Raw genomic sequence first — 22,450 nt, forward strand, 5'->3', positions numbered from 1 at the left:
TGCCTGAGATGTTGCATGCCAGCCCTCTCTACCATAGATACTTCTAGTTCGGTGGGGTGTTCCAGCTGGTACAGCTGCTCCAACTGCAGCCTAGCCTGCTGCGCGGCCCTGTCTTCTGGGCCCTGCTCAAAACTGTCAGCCTCCCACAAACCAGTAAATGGGTTGAAGGAGTTTCCTCCAAACCTGGGGGAAGCCTTCCAGGCCTTGCGCTTCTTTCTTGGTGGTAGGAGGTGGAACGTGCAAGTCTTGTCCTTTGCTTGGAGGCAGTGTCCTGTCACGCACCAGAGCAGTTGACCCTAAACAGCTTCTCAGGTGGGCAGGCCCCTGAACCGTTCTGTCCTCTGAAGCTCTGTGCTTCACCAAGACATCCACTCACTACTTCTTGCTCGTCGTAGCAGAGTAACATGATGCCCACAGTCTAGTGGACCAGTGTGTTGTTCCGGGGAACGTCCATATGGTCTGGGTCCTTTGGGACTAGGTTATGACGGAGAGCAGGAGTTAACATAAGACGTTTGACTTATTTGGGGCTTCTGTGTAATCCGCAAATAGCCTGGGGAGCTCTGTATTCCAGTGGGGAGGTGGGGCCGCTTCTGCCAGCCCAGAGGGTCCCCAGGTATCTGGAGGTTCAAGGTGCTCATGTGCATCCCCCCAAGATAACTCCCCCATGTCTCAGAGTCCCACTTCTTCCTTAGCAGGCCTGGCGGGAGAAGGCGTAGATGGACCCCCTTGAGTTCAACTTTCTCGGAAGATCTGCCACACTTGCGGTTAAGCCCCGTGTCTGATCGTCAGCTCTAGAAGCCCACCAGCTTTGGGAGATGAGGGTCTATTTACATGTTGCCAAGGAGGCCCTATGACTCTCACCCTTTGCTTTTAAGTTGGTGATTGCCTGAGCTGTCATTTTCTCTTTCCAAATCCCACTTTCCGATCCCACTGTTCTTACTTCCCCCACACCTCTCCAGCCTCGCAGATAATGCCTGAGCCACTGCCTCTCACCCAGTGTTCCCACCCGGTCCTCCGCAAGGGAGTCCTAGCAGTCTGAGGCAGTCCCAGGGGAGTGACCATTAGGAGGACTTCACCACTGTGCTGGGGTCCTCGTTGCCAGCTGGCTGCTGAGTAATCCAACAGCATCTTTTGAATTTGCTTTCTGGAACCACTCCACTCTTGAAACCAGTCGTCCTAAGTTGGCTGCTGAAAAGCAGGGTCTGAGACAGGGTTAGGGACAGATAGTTTATGGAGGGGTGCGCTTCATGAATAAATCTGTAAGGAAGGGAGGAAGCCAGACTAGGGGAGGAGAAAGAGCCAAATGCCAGGCTGGATCTCCATTTCAGCCCAGCCTGAGCCTCACTAGGAAGACTCTGGGGCAGGAACCCACGCCGTAGTTGTCCCTCTCTAAAGCCAGGGTGTTGGACTCCTAATACTGGCTTAGTTACTCATTGGCTGTGAACTGGTGCAGGATGGGCACAACTTCCTGATAAGGTGCCTCTGGGCAGCTGAGGGTACTTTTCTGGAGTAGGGGATGGCTGTGAGCACTTAGCAGCCAGCATTCTCCGCAGCTCACACGGGCCCAGTGAAGGGGAGCTGAGCAGGCCTCGTGCGTGAGAATGAAAAATGCCTGTACCTTTCAGCGGTTTTTGCTCTGGATGCCCCAACCCATGGGGAATCATGTATTCAGATGGGAATGGTAGTGACAGCAAAAGCCTGGGGAAAAAAAACCCAGAGACTCAAAGTTCAGAGTACTCTTCTACCTTTTGAATTTTGAACCATGTGCATCTGAAATAAAGTTAAAATAATACTCTTACACAATTCTGGATCCGCTATTCACTAGGTAAGTGATGCCTCACCTAGTGGTAAGGCATCACTTAGCTTCAGTTTCCTTGTCCACAAAATTTCATTATCTATAAAATTCAGGTGATAGGGTCTTTACTTTACTAGTACTTTACTTTACTTTACTACTACTTTACTAGAATTGCAGATATCGAGCAGGGTAATAACAGAATTCACTCAGTATAATGACTACCTGCTAAGTTAATCATTAACTGTTAGCTGCTGCTATTAATATTATCATCTCTATTATGGTTTGCTGCCTTGCAGGGTAGTTGTGAGAATGAACTAAAATAATGTGTATTTTATACATCAGCACAGTGCCTGGACATAAGGGGGGTATGTGCGTGTGTGTGTGTGTGTGTGTGTGTGTGTTTAACATGCGGCAAATATATATATGTACATATGTATGTGGGTTTTTTTTTTTTTTTTTTAAGATTTTATTTATTTATTTGACAGAGAGATCACAAGTAGGCAGAGAGGCAGGTAGAGAGAGAGGAAGGGAAGCAGGTTCCCCACTGAGCAGAGAGCCCGATGTGGGGCTCGATCCCAGGACCCTGGGATCGTGACCTGAGCTGAACGCAGAGGCTTTAACCCACTGAGCCACACAGGCACCCCCATATGTATGTGTTTTTTAAGGGAATTAAGATCGTGTTCTACATACTGTTGGACAACCTGATTATCATCCTTAAGACATCTTAAGCATTTTTCCTGTAATACTAATTATCAGGAACATTGCACAGTGATGGTGATAGAGTAGCCATGCACCCTGGGACAGAGATGAGGGTTCTCCGGCTCTAACAGCTATACAGACGGGGTGGGCCAGTGCCGTCTCCCTCTGTCTTAGCATCATGAAGTGGTCAGATGTCCAGTGTCCCTTGCTGGCCCTGAGCCCTCAGACAGGCCACTTCAGCTCTCTGAGCCTTTCTACCTGAAACATTCTCTTGAGGATTAGAAATAATTTAAAGTGACAAATCCCAGGAGAAGGGGCTCAACAAATAATTATTAATTGCTGGTGGTGTCCATAATGAGGTATGTGCACCAAGATCCCACTGGGGCCAGAAGAAAATGTGAGAACTTGAGTTTCTATTATTTTTTTTTAAGAATTTTATTTATTTATTTATTTTTAATCTTACTCTTTTACCATCTCTATTTTGTGTGTACATTTTCAAATATATTAATACAGTAGCACTGTTTTTTGATAAGAGATAAAAATTTATAACTCGAGAGTACATGCTTATATTCTTTTTATTGGTAAGAATGTACAAAATTGTATCTAGGTCATTATTTCCATCTGCTGGCTAGTTGTGTGGTGTGAATTCCTTCTGAAGAGTAGATTGATTTGACCTAAATTGGAACCTTAGTCTCAGAAAGGAAAGCAGTAGTTTCCAATCTCACACTGTACCATAGTTTAGTCCTAGGACATCTAGAAAGGGTTGTTCAAGTAAGGTAACAGTAGTGATAATACCATCACATCATACTTTACAGAGCTTTCTAGTGCCTCATAAATAATAATGTAGAAACAAGCTTAGGGAATAGAATAATTATGATTATGATCAATAGATATAATAATAGTTAATTATGAATGATTTTCAAATGCAGCTGCTTCATCTGTAATCACAAAAGCATTAACCATGGTATTATACATTTACAAGGGAAAGAGAAAGTTGAGGTTTTAGTAGAGCAGGAAAACTCTAGCTTTAAAAATGAAATCTGAAACCATGAAAAGAGGTTCAACTTCCCTAGTAATCAGGAACGGTAACTGAATGCAGATGAACTGCAAATGCAAAGCGAAACAAAGTACAACTGGTTGCCCATCATATGGGGCAGAAACGTTAGTCTGATGATTATGCAGGGTTGGTGAGGATGTGGGAGTGCTCTGGGGCAGCGGTATAAATCGGTACAGCCACTTCGGAGGACAGTCTGGCAGCATTCTCAAGAGAGAAAAGTGTTCATGCCATTCGCTCTCTGGATGTACCCTCGGGAAACACTCTTACACAAAGAGGCGTGAACCAGCATGTTCATTGCAGGACCGCTGTTAACAGCAAACGGTTGGAGACAGCTATCATTTGCAAATGGTTAAAAAAAATTGTGGCTTTTTAAAAAATTAAAGTATAATTCACATACCGTGTATAATTCAGTGCTTTTCAGTATATTCACAGGACTGTGCGGCATCACCATTATCTAATTACAGAACATTTTCATCACTGTAAAAAGAAACCCTCTACTTATTAGCAGTCACTCCCCATTTCTCTCCTTCCCCCTTCCCTTGGCAACCACCAACCTACTTCCCGTCTCTGTAGACCTGCCTATTCCATACATTTTGTATAAAAAAGTCTGAGGCCTTTTTAAAAAAATAACAGATTTATTGAGATATAATTCACATATGATACAAGTTATCCATTTTAAATGTACTGTTCAGTGGGTTTTAGCACACTCACAGAGTTGTACAGCTATCATAACAATCGATTTTAGAAAATTTTCATCACCCCAAAAAGGACCCCCTTTCCCTTTAGGGGAATCACCCCCAAACCCCTCCTCCCCAGTCCAAGGCAACCATTTCTCTCTCTGTAGACTTGCCCTTTCTGCATGTTTCGTACAAATGGACCACAAAATGTATGTCCTTTGTTCCTGGCTCCATTCACTTAGCACATTTTCAAGATTCATCCACGCTGTAGTGTAGGTCAGTGTCCCGTTTTAATTGCCAGATAATATTCTGTCGTGTGAACATACATTGTTTCTCCATTCATCAGTCGATGACCTTTTGCATTGCTCCCGCCTTTGGACCACTGTGAACAAGGCTGCTAATGAACATCCATGTACAAATTTCTGTTACGAGCATTTGTTTTCTGTGCCCTTGGGTGGAGTTGCTGGATCCTGTGGTAACACTGTTTTACTTTTTCAGGAACTGCCAAACTGTTTTCTCGCAGCAACCGCACCATTTTACCTTCCCACCAGCAAAGTATGAATGAGAGCTCCTGTTTCTCTGTACCCTGGCCAGCACTTGCTTTCCTTTCTTTTTATTTTAGCCATCCGAGGGGGGTGTGAAGAGCTCTCTCATTGTGGTTTTGATTTGCATTCCCCTAATGATGTTAAGCATCTTTGCATGTGCTTGTTGGCCATTTGTATATCTTCTTTGGAGAAATATCTGTTCAATGTGTGGCATTTTTTTGCTGTGCTGTGGAGCTGTTCAAAGGAATGAGGCAGATCTATATGTAGTAATCCCTGAGTGCGTCTTCCAACATTTTAACACTGAGCAAAATAGCAAGTAGTAGAAGGATGGATTATAGTACTGTAAATTTTATATAAATACACACACTCAGGACTGTGTGGTTAAATATGAACTTGTAAGAGGATAGAGAGTGATCTGGTAAAATATTTCCCAAACTTCAAGACAGTTGGTCATCTGGGGGCAGGAAGAGAAAGAGCTAAGGTGGGAGTAGGATCTCATCAAAAGGGATTTTTGCCTTATTTATGACATTTTGCAAAGTATTCATGAAGTATTTGGTTAATAAAAAATTGTATTGGGGCGCCTGGGTGGCTCAATGGGTTAAGCCTCTGCCTTTGGCTCAGGTCATGATCTCAGGGTGCTAGAATAGAGCTCCGCTCGGTGGGAAGCCTGCTTCCCCACCTCTCTCTCTCTGCCTGCCTTTCTGCCTACGTGTGACCTATGTCTGTCAGATAAATAAATAAATAAATCTTAAAAATTTAAAAAAAAAAATAAAAATAAAAAATTGTATTAAAAAGTCCTTAAAATGTATACACCATTTGAAACTATAAGAAAAAGGAAGCAACTGGGGGGCCGTGTCTGAAGAGTTTAGAATCAGTGCTTTCATGCCATGTGGCAATAGACAACTTCTGTTCCAAAAATAGGTTCATTGACGCCCTTTACAGCCCAGATCTATTTTGTCTTGTTCTCTTTTTCAAAGTAATTTTATAATTGTTTTACTAATATAAAACAATTCAAATGGCATAGAGCTTTATAAAGTTAAACTTACCCACTCTCTTCACCTGAAACCCCCTCCCCCACAGCAGTGAGTGTTGGAGCACTTTTCCTGATAAACTTCTCCGTTCTACTTCTAGTATTGTGTCCTCGCACCAGCCAATAAAGTGTGTTTCATCGGCTTTCTGGCTCTCCTTTGTTGATAAGGAGAGAAGCTCCTTCCTCTGTAGGGGTCGGAAGTCTTTGTCTTTAAGCATCTAGGACCCTGGTCTATAGGCTTGCTTTGCATCACCCCTACCAGAGATTGTGATTCCGTAGGTCTGGAGGGCTGCTCTGGTGTCTTTATTTTATAAAAAGCTCCCATGGTGATCCTGATGAGTCAACCGGGTTAAAAATCATTTATCTTGGGAATAACAGAGCCATCATAAACTGTCTCCGTGATGCTTCTTTGAGAATTATTTTGGGTAGGTTCTTTACGAGAGAGTAATGAGCCTGTCAGTCTTAAGGAAACATGCCTGAACTTAGATGGTCTGTTTTGTTCCAGGAATTTCACAGAATTTTTTTTTTTTTTTAAACATCACAGAATTTTTACTTTAAGTTATTTTTAGCATTGAGGTCTTATCTCTAACTGAATACTCCCCATAGAGCTGCCATCTGAATCCAAGAAAGTGATCTTGGATTCTTTTTTTTTAAACAGTGGGATGATGCAGTATGGGGCAAACTTAGCACCTGAGCTTTCTGTCTTCTCGCACTGACGATGGGTGGATGTAGCAAAACTGACAGGTGTTAAGTCTTCTGTGCCCAGCAGACTATCCTTGTTTTGTCAAGCTTTTGTTCCCCCCCCCGCCCCCCGCCCCACTGTTGTTGAACTTCATTATAGCGTGTTGCCTGATATGCGACTCAGAACTCCACACTGATTTCCATTCTTAGGTTTTCAGACATAAAACTTGCAGAAATCCATAGAAGCTATATAAAGACATAATAGTTTCTCTGGAATAATAAACAGTAATCTTGGGGCGCCTGGGTGGCTCAGTGGGTTAAAGCCTCTGCCTTCAGCTCGGGTCATGGTCCCAGGGTTCTGGGATCGAGCCCCATATGGGGCTCTCTGCTCCGCGGGGAGCCTGCTTCCTCCTCTCTCTCTGCCTGCCTCTCTGCCTACTTGTGATTTCTATCTGTCGGGTAAATAAATAAAATCTTTAAAAGTAAATAAATAAATAAATAAATAAACAGTAATCTTCCTCATATCTCAGATTATGTTCAACTTTATATTTTCTCTTCTAGGTATTCTCATGGGAGCAGTTATAAAAATTATAGAGTTCAAAAAATTGGCAAATTGGAAGGTACGTTTGCCCAACTATTGATTTTTGAACATAACTTACAATTTTTATTGATTGTTCTTCATTTTAGAGCACTGATGGTTAGTTATGGCGGCTTATCATTACTTGACTATGAGTGAAGTTTATATTGTCCCACTAATTTTTTAACATTCTGCTGGTTTAGGGTTGAGAGCTTTACATCTAACTTTTTTGAAAAAGCATAAGTCTCACACTGCTTCAAGTTAACCGGGGAGCACTGGGCGTCGTGTTTTTGTTATTTATTTGCATGTGTATAATCTTAGAATAACCTGCTGCTATCTGGGGGGACGTCTCTAATTAGCATTAAGCATCAGTCAGTGGTTCTTGATGACAGCTGAAGATAAAGCGGATTTGTCCGGCACCGTGGAGCTTACAGAATGCTTTCTACAGCATAGCTTATGTCCTCATGACAACCACATGAGGTACCACGTGATGTAGACTGACCACATACTATCATCACTGTTTTTACAGATGAAGAAAGTGACCACAGAGAGCTTGAGACATGTCCAACATCACCGAGCTAGAAAGTGGCCGAGTTGAGCCTTAAGGCCGGGTGCGCTGGCCCTGTGCTGTATTCTCTCCACCGTACCATGCTGACCTCAGTGTGTGGGCGTTCGTACCCTCGAGTTCACACAGTAGTCCACACATGAGCATCATCTTGTGGCATAAGGACTAATTGAAACTCAAATTTCAACTTAAATTTGTACATCCATATTGAATACAGAGATTTAAAAAGTGTGTAACAAAATTGATTGTGTGGGGGCAATAAGGTTCATCTCAAAATATTAAAGAATATTTTGTCACTAAAATCTAGCACATTCAAACCCCACTTGTTTTGATTCAGCTCCTAGGTGCTAGGATTAATTTACCTATGAAACTATAGAGTGTAAAACTTGCAAAACAAGCCACGTAGTCTGACGTACAACACAATTTGAACTGTTATAATTAGTACTCAGGAAATATTGTATGTATTGAGTGGAAACGCAAAATACACATTGAGCTCCTCCTATGATAGAGTTCCCCTCGGCTAGGGAAGGGCCTGGGCGGGCCCCACTGGCGCACACTGTGAATGATCTCTGTGCGCTACTACAACTGGTTGAATTTCACCACCCTCACAGTCAAGGCTAGTTGGAGGACAGGGGACACAGGTTGTCACCCTTTCTCTGCTCCTGCCTACAGACTGATGTGTAGATCCAGCCTGCTAACACATCTGGTTTGACTTAAAATTAATTGCTCAAAATTGGAACTGATTTTAAAGAATTAAAAAATGGGTTTATTTTAAAATATTATCAATCTATATAAAATGCTGGAGATGTCACATAAAAACCTGAACTTCTAGCTTCCCTTAAAGAAGCAGAAACTCTCTGAACATCAGGCCCCAATGTCGCCCCGCAGAGATCCAGCAGCTTCTCCTCTGGGGGAACTCTGTGTGGCCTGGGGAGCCTGAGTTTGGTGACCCCTGTTCTGAGCAGTGGGGTCAGGGGGAGGAGAGGGGAGGTTGTCCTCCACGTTGAGTTTTGTATGCTTCAGTTTTGTTGAATTTATTTTTCAGTGGACGTTACTTTCCAAGTTAAATAATAGTAGTATATTTAATGGTACAGGCCAGTGAAGCAGAGCTGGGCGGTGAATGTAATTAAGCGGCCAGAGAGCTCTCCAGGCCATCTGGGCTCGAGCTCAGAGAAGGGGGAGGTGTCTAGGCCGGGATAGTTGGGCCAGGCTTCCCAGAGGAACAGGTTGTCTGTGGAAAGCCGAACCAGGAAGCAGGACACCTGTGTGGAAACCCAGTGCTGGGGAAGCAAGGAGAGATCAGAAAATCAAGGAGTCTGGTGTTCTCTCTGTGTGGTTCTGCTGCCAGACTGTCCTTCTGGGCTTGCCTTCCGCCTGTATTATCAAATACTTAAATATTTCTTTCTTGAAGCAACTTTGTTTTTTAATGTTTGTTTATTTATTTATTTATTTATTTTAAAGATTTTATTTATGTATTTGACAGAGATCACAAGTAGGCAGAGAGGCACTCAGAGAGAGAGGAGGAAGCAGGTTCCCTGCTGAGCAGAGAGCCAGATGCAGGGCTTGATCCCAGGACCCTGGAATCATGACCTGAGCCAAAGGCAGAGGCTTTAACCCACTAAGCCACCCAGACGCCCTTATGTATATTTATTTTTTGTTGCAGTTTTTTTTTTAAGGCTTTTGTTATAAAACATACATCACATAAAATGTATTGTTTTAGCTATTTTTAGGTGTACATTTCAGTGGCTAAATACATGCACAATGTTGTACAGTCATCACATTATTTCCAGAACTGTTTTATCATCCCAGATAGAAACTACCTAGTAAACAACTTCCCAGTCCTCCTCCCCACAGTCTGTTCTACTTTCTGTTTTGTTTTTTGTTTTTTTTTCCGGTATTTTCTATTTTTTTAGTCACCCCCTATTCTACTTTCTGTCTTTATGAATTTACCTATTTTATGATTCCACTTTATGTAACTAGAATCATACAACATTTGTCCTTTTGTGTCTGGTTTATTTTACTCAGCGTGATGTTTTTAAGGTTCATTCATTTTGTAGCATGTATCCGAATTTCCTTCCTTTTTGTGGCTGAATAATACTCTTTTGTAGGTATATACCACACTTTGTTTATCCCCTCATCTGTTAATGGACCATAAGGGTGTTTCTACCCTTTGGCTATTGTAGACAATGCTGCTGTTAACCCTGGTTTACTGTAGATGTTTATTTTAAAGGAGACATTATAATAATGGGTTATAATACTGTAGGAAACCAATACTGTTTTTATAAATAAATGTGATAAAAACAGAGTAGTACAGAGGCCTCCTGAAGCCTCTGAGGTCAGGCTTGTTCTGTTGAAAAACAAGATCAAGCACATTTGGAGAGAGGCTTTCCATGTCCTAACACCAACCTGCAGTGTCTTTGAATCAAAAGGGGCTGACTTTTTCAACCTGGGAGGTCAGTGGCATGTGACATACACTGCTCAAGTAACATCTAAAATCATCTAATACCATTTTGGGGATGATGTTGCCGAAAAGAACCTAGGATCTTTCTGTAACTCTAGGTACTCACTAGAAGGTGGGACATGCATTTCCTGTGGCTGCTGCAGCAAATTACCCAAACTGGGGGGCTTAAGACCACAGAGATTAATTATTCTTCCATAGTTCTAGAGGCCAGAAATCTGAAATCAAGGTGTTGGCAGGGCCGTGTTTCCTCTGGGGAGCAAGTCCAGGGGATTTGAGGAGAATCCGTCATTGGCCTTTACTGCTTCTGGTGGTCCCAAGCATTGCTTGGCTGGGGCAGTGTAACCCCTTTCTCTTCTCTGTCCTCACATGTCCTCCTCCTCTGTGTGTGTCCTTTCCTGTCTCTTGTAAGGACACTGTCATTGGGTTAGGGCCCACCCTAACTTAGTATGATCTCATCTGGATTCTTCCCTTAATTACATCTGCAAAGACTCTATTTTCAAAGAAGGTCACACCTGGGGTTCAGGTGGACGTGAATTAAGCCTGGAGGACACCGGGCAACCCACTGCAGGGAGGTTCTCTTCTTCCTTGGGGCGGGGCTGGGGGTTAGTTTCTGAAACTCCAAAAGAATCTATACAGCACCCCTACTAGACAGGTCATGAGAATAGGTTGTCCCACAAAACAGAGATCGGCCCATTGCTTTTCACATGGTCCCGGTCTGAGTCATGATCCTTGTTGCACGGGCAGTTATTTTAAGACTTAATAAGGCATTTTCAGAAGTCATTTGCTTTCTATTTTGAGCCTTCGAATGTTATTTTAGTCTTTATGGTAACAGCTGTACATTTATAAGAATACATTTAGCCATTCTTTTGATCAGTCAAGACAGATAAGACGTGACAGACAAGACATGAAAACTTTCATATGAGAAAGGGTCGAATTTTGCACTGTGAAGTAGGTTTTGTATTACATGTCATTTTGAACTTGAGGACCAATATGAATTTTCCCTCCAATACACCAGCAATTAGAGATACTATATAGAAAATGAAATTATTATGTTACCCCTCCAAAGACGGCTATATTCTAGAAATACCTTTCCTAATGGTACTTAATACTTGAATCTGAAAGCATGGCAAGGGGCCTGCTTGGTACCATGTCCCAAGTCACAAGGGCATCAGATGGAGACTGTTTCATCATAGTCCCAGATTTAGGAAAATGGCACAGTTGTCTGTGACAGGCAGAGAAAAGGCAGGGCTGTTTTAAACATGGATAGCGTCTACTCTTCCTCCAAGTGGATTTTTTTAGGGCTTACTGTTACCGTTTTCCCGGAGAATTTCAATTTGTGGACTTATTTTTGGAAGTGTTCTGTTTTAATTGAAATGTCTTCTGTATTAAAATTAACTTTCTTTCCTTAGTAAAGAATGAAAATCAGGGGCCCCTGGGCGCTTAGTCGGTTAGTCGTCCAACTCTTGATTTCATCTCGGATCCTGAGATTAAGGCCCACACAGTTGGGCTCTGTGCTGGGTGTGGAGCCTGCTTAAGATTCTCTTTCTCCCTCTCCCTCTACCCCTCCCCCATCCCTTTCTATAAAAATACTAAAAAAAAAACAAAAAACAAGAATGAAGAGCATATACTGTGTGTTTGGAAGCAGTTCATATGCTGGTCACCTTTTCAAATCACTTGTCCTACATTTTTTAATGCAGGTTTTATTGTGTTTTTTGGTTTCTTCTTCCGCTTGGTTTTATAATCAGGTAATCTTTTAAACATTGGGTGTTTCCACTGGGCTTAAGAGGACAATTACTTTGGCTCTTCACTGGTGGTTTTATTTCTTAACTACATAGATTCCATCCTTCTGAAAAATACCCATTTTATATTTACAGGAAGAAGAAATGTTTCGTCCAAATATGTTTTTCCTCCTCTTGCTTCCTCCTATTATATTTGAGTCAGGATATTCGTTACACAAGGTAAGACTCAGGCTTGCGTCGGTGCTTTTGGTCTAGCTGGCTGCCCGTGTTAGTAAGGCGGCCTCCTGAAAAGCTTGGGTGTTGACCTCGCAGTGTACGGACAGACGATCCATTGATTCCTCTGGTGGGACACAGACTGACATATGTAGGAGCACAGACCGTCCCGGAACAGCAGGGACATGTGCCTCAGGCCTTTCGATTCTCTCAGCTCACTATGTCGGGCCTCTCTCCTTCCTTAGGCTTCTCCCTCCTTCAGTGGGTCCCCTCTCAGTGTCTTGCCCTGGGCCTCAGCTCCCAGCTGATAGCCCCTCACCCCCGGTCTCCCTTTCTTCCTGCCCTCTCCCTGGCCCAGCTTCTGCTTACCAGAGTGGAGCCTCATCCTTGCTCCCTAGTCATCCAGGTCCTTCTGGCCCATTACCTAGTCCCACAGTTACCCGGCCTATTCATGGCTCCTCAGCCTGGAGAGCGGCCTCAGCAGCCCCTGCCCATTTCCCTGCTTTGCCCCAGCATGTCTGGTCTCTGACCTCCAGTTTCCAGTGGAACGCTTTCTGCCTGGGCGGGAGCTTCTAACTTTCAAGCCAGTTTGTATATATATGTGTGTGTGTTGGGGGCAAAGGGGTTGGGGATGTCTTTTTCTTGTCTGTGAGTTTTCTTTAAGTGTATTTAAGTTTTCAAATAAAGAGGTGGAGCACCTGGGTGGCTCAGATGGTTGACTGTTAGCTCAGGTCATGATCTCTAGGTCCTGGGATTGAGCCCCATGTCGGCCTCCCAGCTCAGCGGGGGGTCTCCTTCTCCCTCTCCCTCTGCTTCTCCCCGTGCTTCTGCTGTGTGTCTGTCTCTTTCTCAAATAAATAACCTTTAAAAAATAAAATAAAAAGGTGATTCAACTTAAAATATTAGTAATAATCAGTTATTTTGTGAATGTGATTAGAAACTGTGAAGGTTGGAAAGTTTGGCTTAGCCTCAGAGAGAGGAAAGAGCCTGGACTTTCAGAGAGATGTAGGTCTAATCCTGTGCTGCCCCCTACAGGTGTCTTTTGGGTAAAGTCAAGATTTAAAACAAAACAAAAAACCTGAAAATTGGTTGGTTGTTTGAAGGTTTGCAGTAGATGAAAGGATGTTTGTAAAGCATCACCCACCACAGTAAATAATTGGTGGTGCTTCTTGTTACTAACATGATCTATTATTAATGTGACCAGTGTTGTTGTTGTTGTTTTTAAGATTTTTATTTATTTATTTGACAGAGAGAGAGAGATCACAAGTAGGCAGAGAGGCAGGCAGAGGGAGAGGGGGGAAGCAGGCTCCCTGCTGAGCAGAGAGCCCAATTCGGGGCTCGATCCTAGGACCCTGAGACCATGACCCGAGCTGAAGGCAGAGGCTTAACCCACTGAGCCACCCAGGCGCCCCATCTGGCTCTCTGCCCAACACCCAGTGCCCAGCATGCAGTGTTGTTTTTAATAGCTTATTAAACTTGAGAGTTAAATTTGTCATAAGAGTTTTGGTTAAAACATACTAGTTAAATCTTTAATTTTCCACCAGGATACTAAAGCATAAATATTCTAAAATGTTTGGCCCAGATTTTTTTTAAGCTGTTATTTTATTGTGGCTCTATTCAAAGAAAAAGTGAAAAGGAAGTTTAATATTTAAAAAAAATCCCAGATCTTATAAATTATTACTGACCTCAGATAATTTTTTATTATTTTTATTAATATATAATATGTTATTTGCTCCAGGGTACAGGTCTGTGAATCGTCAGGCTTACACATTTCACAGCACTCACCATAGCACATACCCTCCCCAATGTCCGTAACCCAACCATCCTCTCCAAGCCCCTCCTCCCGAGCAACCCTCAGTTTGTTTTGTGAGATTACGAGTCTCTTATGGTTTCTGACCTCAGATAATTTAAAAAGAAACAAGCAAGAAGGAATTAAAAGTCAATGTCTAGCTCTTTCATTTTATAAACAAATATTAAATTATAAACAGATTGAGGAAATATTTTAGAACAATGCTGAGGAGATTGATTTGGTTTTTATTTAAAAATATGACACTTTGGGGACGCCTGGGTGGCTCAGTTGGTTAGGCAGCTGCCTTCAGCTCAGGTCATGATCCCAGCGTCCTGGGATCGAGTCCCGCATCGGGCTCCTTGTTCTGTGGGGAGCCTGCTTCTCCCTCTGCCTCTGCCTGCCACTCTGTCTGCCTGTGCTCGCTCGCTCTCTCTCTCTCTGACAAATAAATAAATAAAATCTAAAAAAAAAAAAATGACACTTTGGGGGCACCTGGGTGGCTCCGTCGCTAAGCATCTGCCTTCAGCTCAGGTCATGATCCCAGGGTCCTGGGATCGAGCCCCTCATCAGGCTCACTGCTCAGCAGGAAGCCTGCTTCTCCCTCTCCCACTCCCCCTGCTTGTATTCCCTCTCTCACTGTGTCTCTCTCCGTCAAATAAATCTTTTTTAAAAAATGACACTTTGGTTATTGCATTAGAGCATATAAAAATTTTATTTTCTAGTTTTTTGGAGGGAAGAGAGAAACTTGTTCCAAAATTTGAGGAAAATAATAGTTTCTTAGAAAAACGTATGTTTAAGGATGGCTTTCCAGCAGAAAATGGGACAATTTATGTGAAAGGGACTAATGTGAGTTAGAAATGTGAATGCAGAGACTTCTGTCCACTTCTTATCCTCCCTAAAGAAGATAGGAAGTCAACTTGAATGTCTTTAATATTGCTGTATTTCTGATATAAATTTGGACTTGGAATAAAAATTTCAGTAAGATTACCACCAGTTAATATGCATTAGATAGGCAACTGTTGGTTCTTTGAAATTATTGATATAATATAAAGAGTAGTCCATTAGTTATGTCAAAGAGAAACAGATAAATTTACTTTGTGTAACAAAGGGAAGTTCTTGAATGTGGTTACTTGAATTGGGGTAAATTTTCAACATTCGGATTAATTTTTTTTTAATATTTTATTTATTTACTTGACAGAGATCACAAGTAGGCAGAGAGGCAGGCAGAAAGGGAGCGGGGGAAGCAGGCTCCCTGCTTGAGCAGAGAGCCCGATGCGGGGCTCGATCCCAGGACCCTGGGATCATGACCTGAGCCGAAGGTAGAGGCTTTAACCCACCGAGCTACCCAGGTGCCCCATTCGGATTAATATTAACCAACTCCATAAATTATATCAGCATTAGCTTCCTATACACAGATCAAGACTTAATTTAATCTGTTTTTAACAACAAAATAAATCAGCTCCTTACAAAGAAAAGCTCAGAGATGAAAGCCTTTAGTTTAGAAAAAACCAAGTCATTGTGTTTGTCCTGTGTTATTTTGAAGTTCTTTGTGTGTGAAAGATTGATACACCAAGCAAAGTAATTGAATGTCAGATTATGGGAGGCCAAATCAGACTGTATGAATGAAGCAAAGTAGCCTCCTAAAGGAGATGGGCTTGTTGGGGCCGCCAGTGTTGAGCTGAGGACACACCTTTTTTAAAAATAGCACTTTCTGGGGCGCCTGGGTGTCTCCGTCATTAAGCGTCTGACTTCGGCTCAAGTCATGATCCCAGAGTTCTGGGATCGAGCCCTGTGCTGGTCTGCCCAAGGAGCAGGAAGCCTGCTTCTTCCTCTCCTACTCTCCCTGCTTGTGGTTGCCTCTCTCGCTATCTCTCTCACTCTCTCTGTCAAATAAATAATCTTAAAAAAATAAAAAATAGCACTTCCTATGGCTCCTGACCAGCTCAGTGGAAAGAGCATCTGACTCTTGGTTTTGGCTTGGGTCATGATCTTGGGGTCATGAGTTCGAGCCCCGTGTCTGGCTTCATGCTTAGTGCAGAGTCTGTTTAAGTCTCTCTCCCTCTCCCTCTGCCCCTCCCCCTGCTTGTGCATGCCCGCCCTCTCTCTCTCTCTCAAATAAATAAATAAATCTTTAATAAGATAAGATATCGGTTCCAGGGATATCTGGCTGTCAGTAGAGCATGCGACTCTTGTTCTCAGGTTCATGAGTTTGAGCCCTGTGTTGGGTATAGAGATTACTAAAAATAAATAAACTTTAAAAAATATGTATACCCCGCATCGGGCTCTCTGCTGAGCAGGGAGCCTGCTTCCCCCTCTCTCTCTGCCTGCCTCTCTGCCTACTTGTGATCTCTCTCTCTGTCAAATAAACAAATAAAATCTTAAAAATAAAAAATACGTGTAGAATAAAATAGCACTTCCTCTTGTCTGTGGTTTATTAGTTAAGCAGAAGGATGGAATTCCATGTCTATGCCCATAGTCAAGTGTCAGGGGTCCTTGGTATTGTTCCTAAGTGGAGCCCACAGGAGTCTAATAAATAGCTTTTTAAAAAATTTTATGGAAACTTGAAAGATATTACCATAGTACTAGGACTCAAATATTTTCTCTTAAATGCTGTAAAGTATAGGTAGAATTATATTTCATCTGTCATATTTGATGAAGATACTAATAGAGTAAAATGAAATTTTTTTTTAAGATTTTATTTATTTATTAGAGAGAAAGAATGAGCAGGGAGGGGGCAGTGGGAGAGGGAGAAGTAGGCTCCCTGCTGTACAGGAAGCTCAACGTGGGACTCAATCCTAGGACCCTGGGATCATGACCTGAGCCAAAGGCAGATGCTTAACTGGTTGAGCCACATAGGCGTCCCTAGAGTAAAATAAAATTATTTGGAAGTCCTGTACAGCAAACTGAATTTTCTGATCATATAACCTATTATCTTGACATTCTTTATAATAATGCACCTTTTTTGGGGTACCTGCTGGCTCGGTCAGTGCAGCATGTGACTCTTGATGTCGGGTTATGAGTTCGAACCCCACATTGGGTATAGAGATTGCTTAAAGTCTTTAAAGGAAATTATGTTCTTTTTTTAATTAAATAAAAAATTATAATTATGTAATCTTTGGACTTTGATCAGACATGAAACACGATTAATTCCTTTAGTACCTATTCATTGGGCATCTCCCATCTGATGGGCATTATGCCAGCAACTGTTTGTTTTTTTTTTTTTTTAAAGATTTTATTTATTTATTTGACAGAGAGAGAGAGATCACAAGCAGGCAGAGAGGCAGGCAGAGAGAGAGGAGGAAGCAGGCTCCCCGCAGAGCAGAGAGCCCGATGTGGGGCTCGATCCCAGGACCCCGAGATCATGACCTGAGCCGAAGGCAGCGGCTTAACCACTGAGCCACCCAGGCGCCCCGCCAGCAACTGTTATATAAAAGCAGACGGGGTCATTGTGTGTGTGTGTGTGTGTGTGTGTGTGTGTGTGTGTCCCCGTCATCATGAATCTGTCCCCCACCCCCTGATGAGCATATAGCTTAGTGGGAAGGATAGACATCAAACAGTTCTGTAAATGAACGTAAGATTTCGGCCCTGTCACTCGATACCAGGAAAGGGTTATTGTGCACTCAGAGCATAGAATAGGATCTGACCTGGGTAAGGGATGAGAGCAGGTTTCCCTCAGGAAGAGCCAGACCGCCCTAAGATCTTAGGATGATTCAAGTTCACCAAACAAGGAAGAAGAAAGAATGGTCAAAGCCCAGGGAGCATGCTGTGTTCGAAGAACCAAAAGCTACCAGTGCGACTAGAACCCAGAGAGCAAAGGGGAGGTTAGAGGCCTTCACAGGGGTCCAACCATCCAGGCTTTGGTTGGGTTTTAGCTGCGTTCTGAGCGGAAGTGGGGGGTCAAAGTGAAGACAGCACAAACCAGGTGGGTGGTCTTTTGCAGAGAATCAAGTGTATGCAGAGGGCCAGGTGGGGTGTGCATGCCTTCACCAACTGGACCAGCTACCCTAAGCAGTTCTCTTATTTCTGCTCTTTCCAACAGGGTAACTTCTTTCAAAATATTGGCTCCATCACCCTGTTTGCTGTTTTCGGTACAGCAATTTCCGCTTTTGTAGTAGGTGGAGGAATTTATTTTCTGGGTCAGGTAAGAGAAACATCTTTGAAAAATTCTGAGAATCTCACATTCTTAGAGCTAGTGCAGGGAGGTGGGGTAGGGACTTTGTGGGGCCTGGGTTTCACGTTCAAGGTAAATGCTGTCCTGGAAGGAAATCCAAACTCATACGAGGCACAGTAAAGGCATGCTGAAATTGTTTCTAAGTGTCCTCAAAGAGCGTTGGTGTCTGGAATTGAGTGAATTTTCTCCATAATGCCAAAAGTTTTGGATCTTATTTGCAAGCCAATAATTTCTTAAGACAGAATGCTAAAAATAAAGCAGAATATATACCACCAAGGTCTTCAGATTATAACAGTATTGGTTATGTTATCAAGTAGACTGAATCAGGATTAAGCACTGTTTCTTAATGAAAATTTGAATTTTTAAAAATCAAAATTCTGAATATGTTCACTCAATTCTAAGCTGCCCAGCCATAGAATTACATACTCTGGATTTTCCACCATTGCTAAACCAGTTCCCAGTGTTCTGTACTTTGAGTTCACATTACTTTTAATCTACCCAGAAAGGTAATATCTCTAATTTTGCATTCTGCATGTCTATGCATGTCATAGTTCTTTTCCTTTATGGGCACTTGCAGAAAGTTTGCCTGCCCCAGTTCCATAAACTAAGTTTGAGATTCAGGCCTCTGGGTGACTGGCAGGCTCCTCGTGTGTGTGTCAGATGTGTCTGCTTCTGTGGGCAGCGAGCGGCCAAAGCCGATGGCATCTGAGTGTCACCTGCACTGCTGTCTCAGAGGCACCAGGATAAATATGTCTGTCGTGCACCCTTCTTCATTGCACAGCTTCTAGCATCAAATGGGAATGAACTTAAGAAGACCAGACCTAATTTGGCCTGAAAGATGTAGCATTCTGTTCCATACTTTTGTTGTATAGTGATTGAATGCATGCTTAAACTAAAACTTAGGAGTTTTCTTTGTTTTTCAAGTGGTTTGGGGACTGAAGATTAATGTCCTTATTAGTTTCTAATACAGCACTAATGGACATTTTAATCTTCTTGGCTGTTCTCCAGGGGTTTTTTTTTGTGTCTGTGTGTTTGTGTGTTTTATTTTACAGGCTGATGTAATCTCTAAACTCAACATGACAGACAGGTAAATCTTTCATACTGTCACACCCGTATGACTCCTTTTCAGACTGGGGACACTTCTCTCCACGTTGATTCCCGGGTGTGGTGTTTCTCTGTTCTGTCTCTCTCTCTGTTTTGCTGATGATTTCTGCTGAATTCACTTGTAGCTCAGAAATGAATCAAAACTATATTGTGGAATTTTGAAGATCTCTAGTCAGAGCATTGCTGATTAAAATAACTGATTTAATTTAAGCTTTGGAGAAAATAACTCTGGTCCGTTAACCACACAGTGCATCTTTCATTACCCAAAATCATCTTCGGCTAATTTCTGAGTCTTCTCAGTGGCCACGAAGAAAAGTTGTCCTCTGGATAGATTAGGGGTGGAGTGGGGGGCGAGGTGTACAGAGTCTTCCCTCTGGGAGTCCCATGAAGCCAGGCGTGGGGTAGGGTGGGGGAAGCAGGCAGGGCCAAGGGCTCTACCGTGGACATCTTGCTCAGTCTGATGCTGCCCCAGTGAGCACTCAGAGTGGCCATCTCAGAGCCCAGCCCGGGAATTTCCTAACTGACTTAGCAAGAAGCAACCCAGGCCGCTGTCTCCTGGATAGTACCAGATCGAGTGCTTAAAAAGCACACAGGCAGAGTGAGGTCTGGTGTCCCCTCTCTGAGAAGTCCAGCGCATGTACAGCCTTGGTCCATGTTTCTGGACCACCGGTGGTTGCTTCTGTGGCTTGCCTGGGGGCTAGAAAGCAAAGCCAGCTCTCAGCCCCATCTCTCCCATCAGACCAGCCACAGCTTTCAGCCTTCAGCAACTTGGGGGCTAGAATCTTGAAGCCGCTTTCATGGGAATGTGCCTCTGCTATTAGCCAACCCAATCCCATCTTTCCACCAGGAACACAAATTTTGGAGTTTTTATTGTAAGATAGTCCTGACATATAAACAAGTAGCGAAAATCACATTCCTATTCCATAAGGAGCTGGAAATAAAGCAGAACTGAGGCCCACATTTTGTAGGTGTTTTGCAAGTGAAAAGAAACACCCCATACCCCTTCCTGTAAAGGAAGATGTCAGGGCATTCACTCCTTCAACCTTTTCTGGGGCAACTGGTTAGAGATATAGACAATGCTTGATAAATTCTTGTGGCATTGAATCAAACCAGTGTTTATCGGGATGTTGAGGGAAAGAGGAGTAAAAGAATTGTCCCTTTGACAAGCAGAGAGTAAGAACCAGGTAGGGTTTCTCTCTGTGTGTGCAGACACTTCTTTCTTGTTAGAAAACAACTGTCCCCCACATGGGGAGCGCTCTGGGGAAAATGAGGCAGCCGTCGCACACACACACAGCCACAGGGCCTGGCCAGGCACTTAACCGGGGGGCGTGTCCTTGTGCGTCTTTGGATGACCACAGTGGAAGAGCGCACCTTGTCTGAAGGCGACTTCTCAGCTCTACCCATTAATCACCATGTGGGAATATGGGCCCAGAAGTACTAAATATTAAAAAAAAAAAAAAAAAAAAAAATTAGGGGGCACCTGAGTGACTCAGTTAAGATTAAGCATCTGCCTTCATCTCAGGTGAGGATCTCCAGGTCCTGGGATTGAGGCCCACATCGGGCTCCCTGCTCAGCGGGGCGCCTGCTTCTCCTTCTTCTCTTTTGCCCCTGCCTGTGCTCTCTCTCTCTCTCTCTCTCAATGAACAAATAAAATCTTAAAAAAACATTTTTCCCCCCACAAGAGGCCCGGTTTCTAGATTTTAATCGTGAATTTTCTAGATTTTAAATGGTGACAAGTTAGTTTTTCAAAACGCCAGGTCGGTCAAATGTAAGACCCACAGACCTCTGCACAACAGAAAACGTAAAAATAACTTGGTTGCACATAAGATTTTATCAGAGCCATGGTTCTGCTGGAGAGCGAGGTCACTGGTGGACTCAGCGGAGTTACATCCCCACGCCGGTCTTTCACTTGGTGATGTTGCTGTCTTATGAGATGATAGAGTAAATCAAGAAAACACATTTTTAACTTGAACTTCTAGCCTCTGGCCTTATAAAGAACCAGCCACGAAAGTGGAAGGGGGAGCAGCTGATCACACGATGACAGGACTCCTGAGACGGAGCTCTCGATAAGTCGGGTTGTTCATACTTAAGACTTTCCGTGCTCACCGCCAGGAAGGCTCTGCCCCACCCTGGATCCCCAGCCCAAGCTAAATGTGTTCTGTGATTTATGCAAAGCATTTCCCCCCAGCTTCTTATGAAAAATTTAAACATGCAGAAAAGACCAAGCATGTACAGCGGATCCCAAATGACCACCACATGTCTTCGATTACTATTCAAGTGTATTTGCTTTCTTTTTTAGTTTGAATTCATTAGCCAACACATAGTACATCATTGTCACTGTATGTTTTGCTTTAACATGGATCTTTCCGTTCGTCCCTCCCTCTGTCCATTCATCAGTCTGTCTCCTTCTAGTTCCTGCTCTTGTTTCAGTTCAGGTTGCTACAGGGATCGGGACAAAGAACATCAGTCAGGCCTTTTCTGGCACAAATGAAACCCAACACAAGTAGTTTTGGAGGCAGGGAGAAGGTTGTTGGCTGAGAACTGAAGTGTTCCAGAATGATGGCTTCCAGCATGACGGCCCCCAGGGCCCACGCTGTCCAGGAATCTCTCCTCTCGCCGCATCTCTGCACACGCTTCTCAACTGGCCTCGTCTTCGGCCACCGCTTGCCTCACGAGGCAGCACTGATGGCTCGGGCTCAAGTCACCCTCACGTTAGCTCTCCCGGCCAAAAGGGCCAACCTAACTCCCGATGACCTGGTAAAATGCCTGCTGATGGCCCTCTTTGACCAAACTTGGGTCCCCTGCCCACTCCTAGAGCCCTGTGCAACTCTGTGGGGGGAGAGGAGGGGAGGTGTGGCTCCCCAAAGGGAAATGGGGGTGCTATTCCCCAAACCAGGGGTGTGGATGCTGGGCAGAGAGAACCATGACCGTCTGCTCCGCTGCCCTGTCCTCGGGGTTGGAGCCGCACAAGGTCAGCACCCCACACATAAGCCACCAGGGGCTCCCTGGTTCCCCACCCCCACCTCTTTCTTTTTGGACATTCAGAAAATGCTTTTTAGACATTCTTTTTCCTTGAGGCCCCTGATGTTTTGCCCTGGGGTAAGAGAGTGGGAGTTAAAGACAAGAAGACAAGCTCTAGGTCAGGGTGCAGCAGGAGGGCCTCAAGGCCCGCTGCCGGCCAGCAGCCCCCCCACCCCACCCCCCAGGTTGGCAATCCTTTGGTGGTGTCACCTTTCCTTCTTTCCCTCGCCTTCTTCCTCTTCCACCCTCCTGCCTGCCTCCCCCAAATACCTCTGGGCCATGCTCAGTACAGATCCCGAGAAAGTATGCGTGACTAACATGTAGTG

At 43.7% G+C, this 22,450-nt stretch overlaps 1 protein-coding gene across 9 annotated transcripts in view; it reads left to right on the forward strand.

The window, feature by feature from the left end:
- SLC9A8 (solute carrier family 9 member A8) overlaps positions 1–22,450 on the forward strand; it is a 70,415-nt gene that overhangs the window by 15,878 nt on the left and 32,087 nt on the right. For all 9 annotated transcript variants that reach the window (XR_007129863.1, XR_007129862.1, XM_047743839.1 and 6 more), the window contains 4 exons: positions 7,046–7,104; positions 11,962–12,045; positions 17,868–17,969; positions 19,052–19,086. Coding sequence is in view for 7 of the 9 variants with exons in the window: in XM_047743834.1 (XP_047599790.1) it covers positions 7,046–7,104; positions 11,962–12,045; positions 17,868–17,969; positions 19,052–19,086 (280 nt within the window). In the remaining 2 variants the exon portion in view is untranslated. The remainder of the gene's footprint in view (positions 1–7,045; positions 7,105–11,961; positions 12,046–17,867; positions 17,970–19,051; positions 19,087–22,450) is intronic.

This window comes from Lutra lutra, chromosome 9, assembly GCF_902655055.1.
Source record: "Lutra lutra chromosome 9, mLutLut1.2, whole genome shotgun sequence".
Taxonomy (NCBI): domain Eukaryota; kingdom Metazoa; phylum Chordata; class Mammalia; order Carnivora; family Mustelidae; genus Lutra; species Lutra lutra.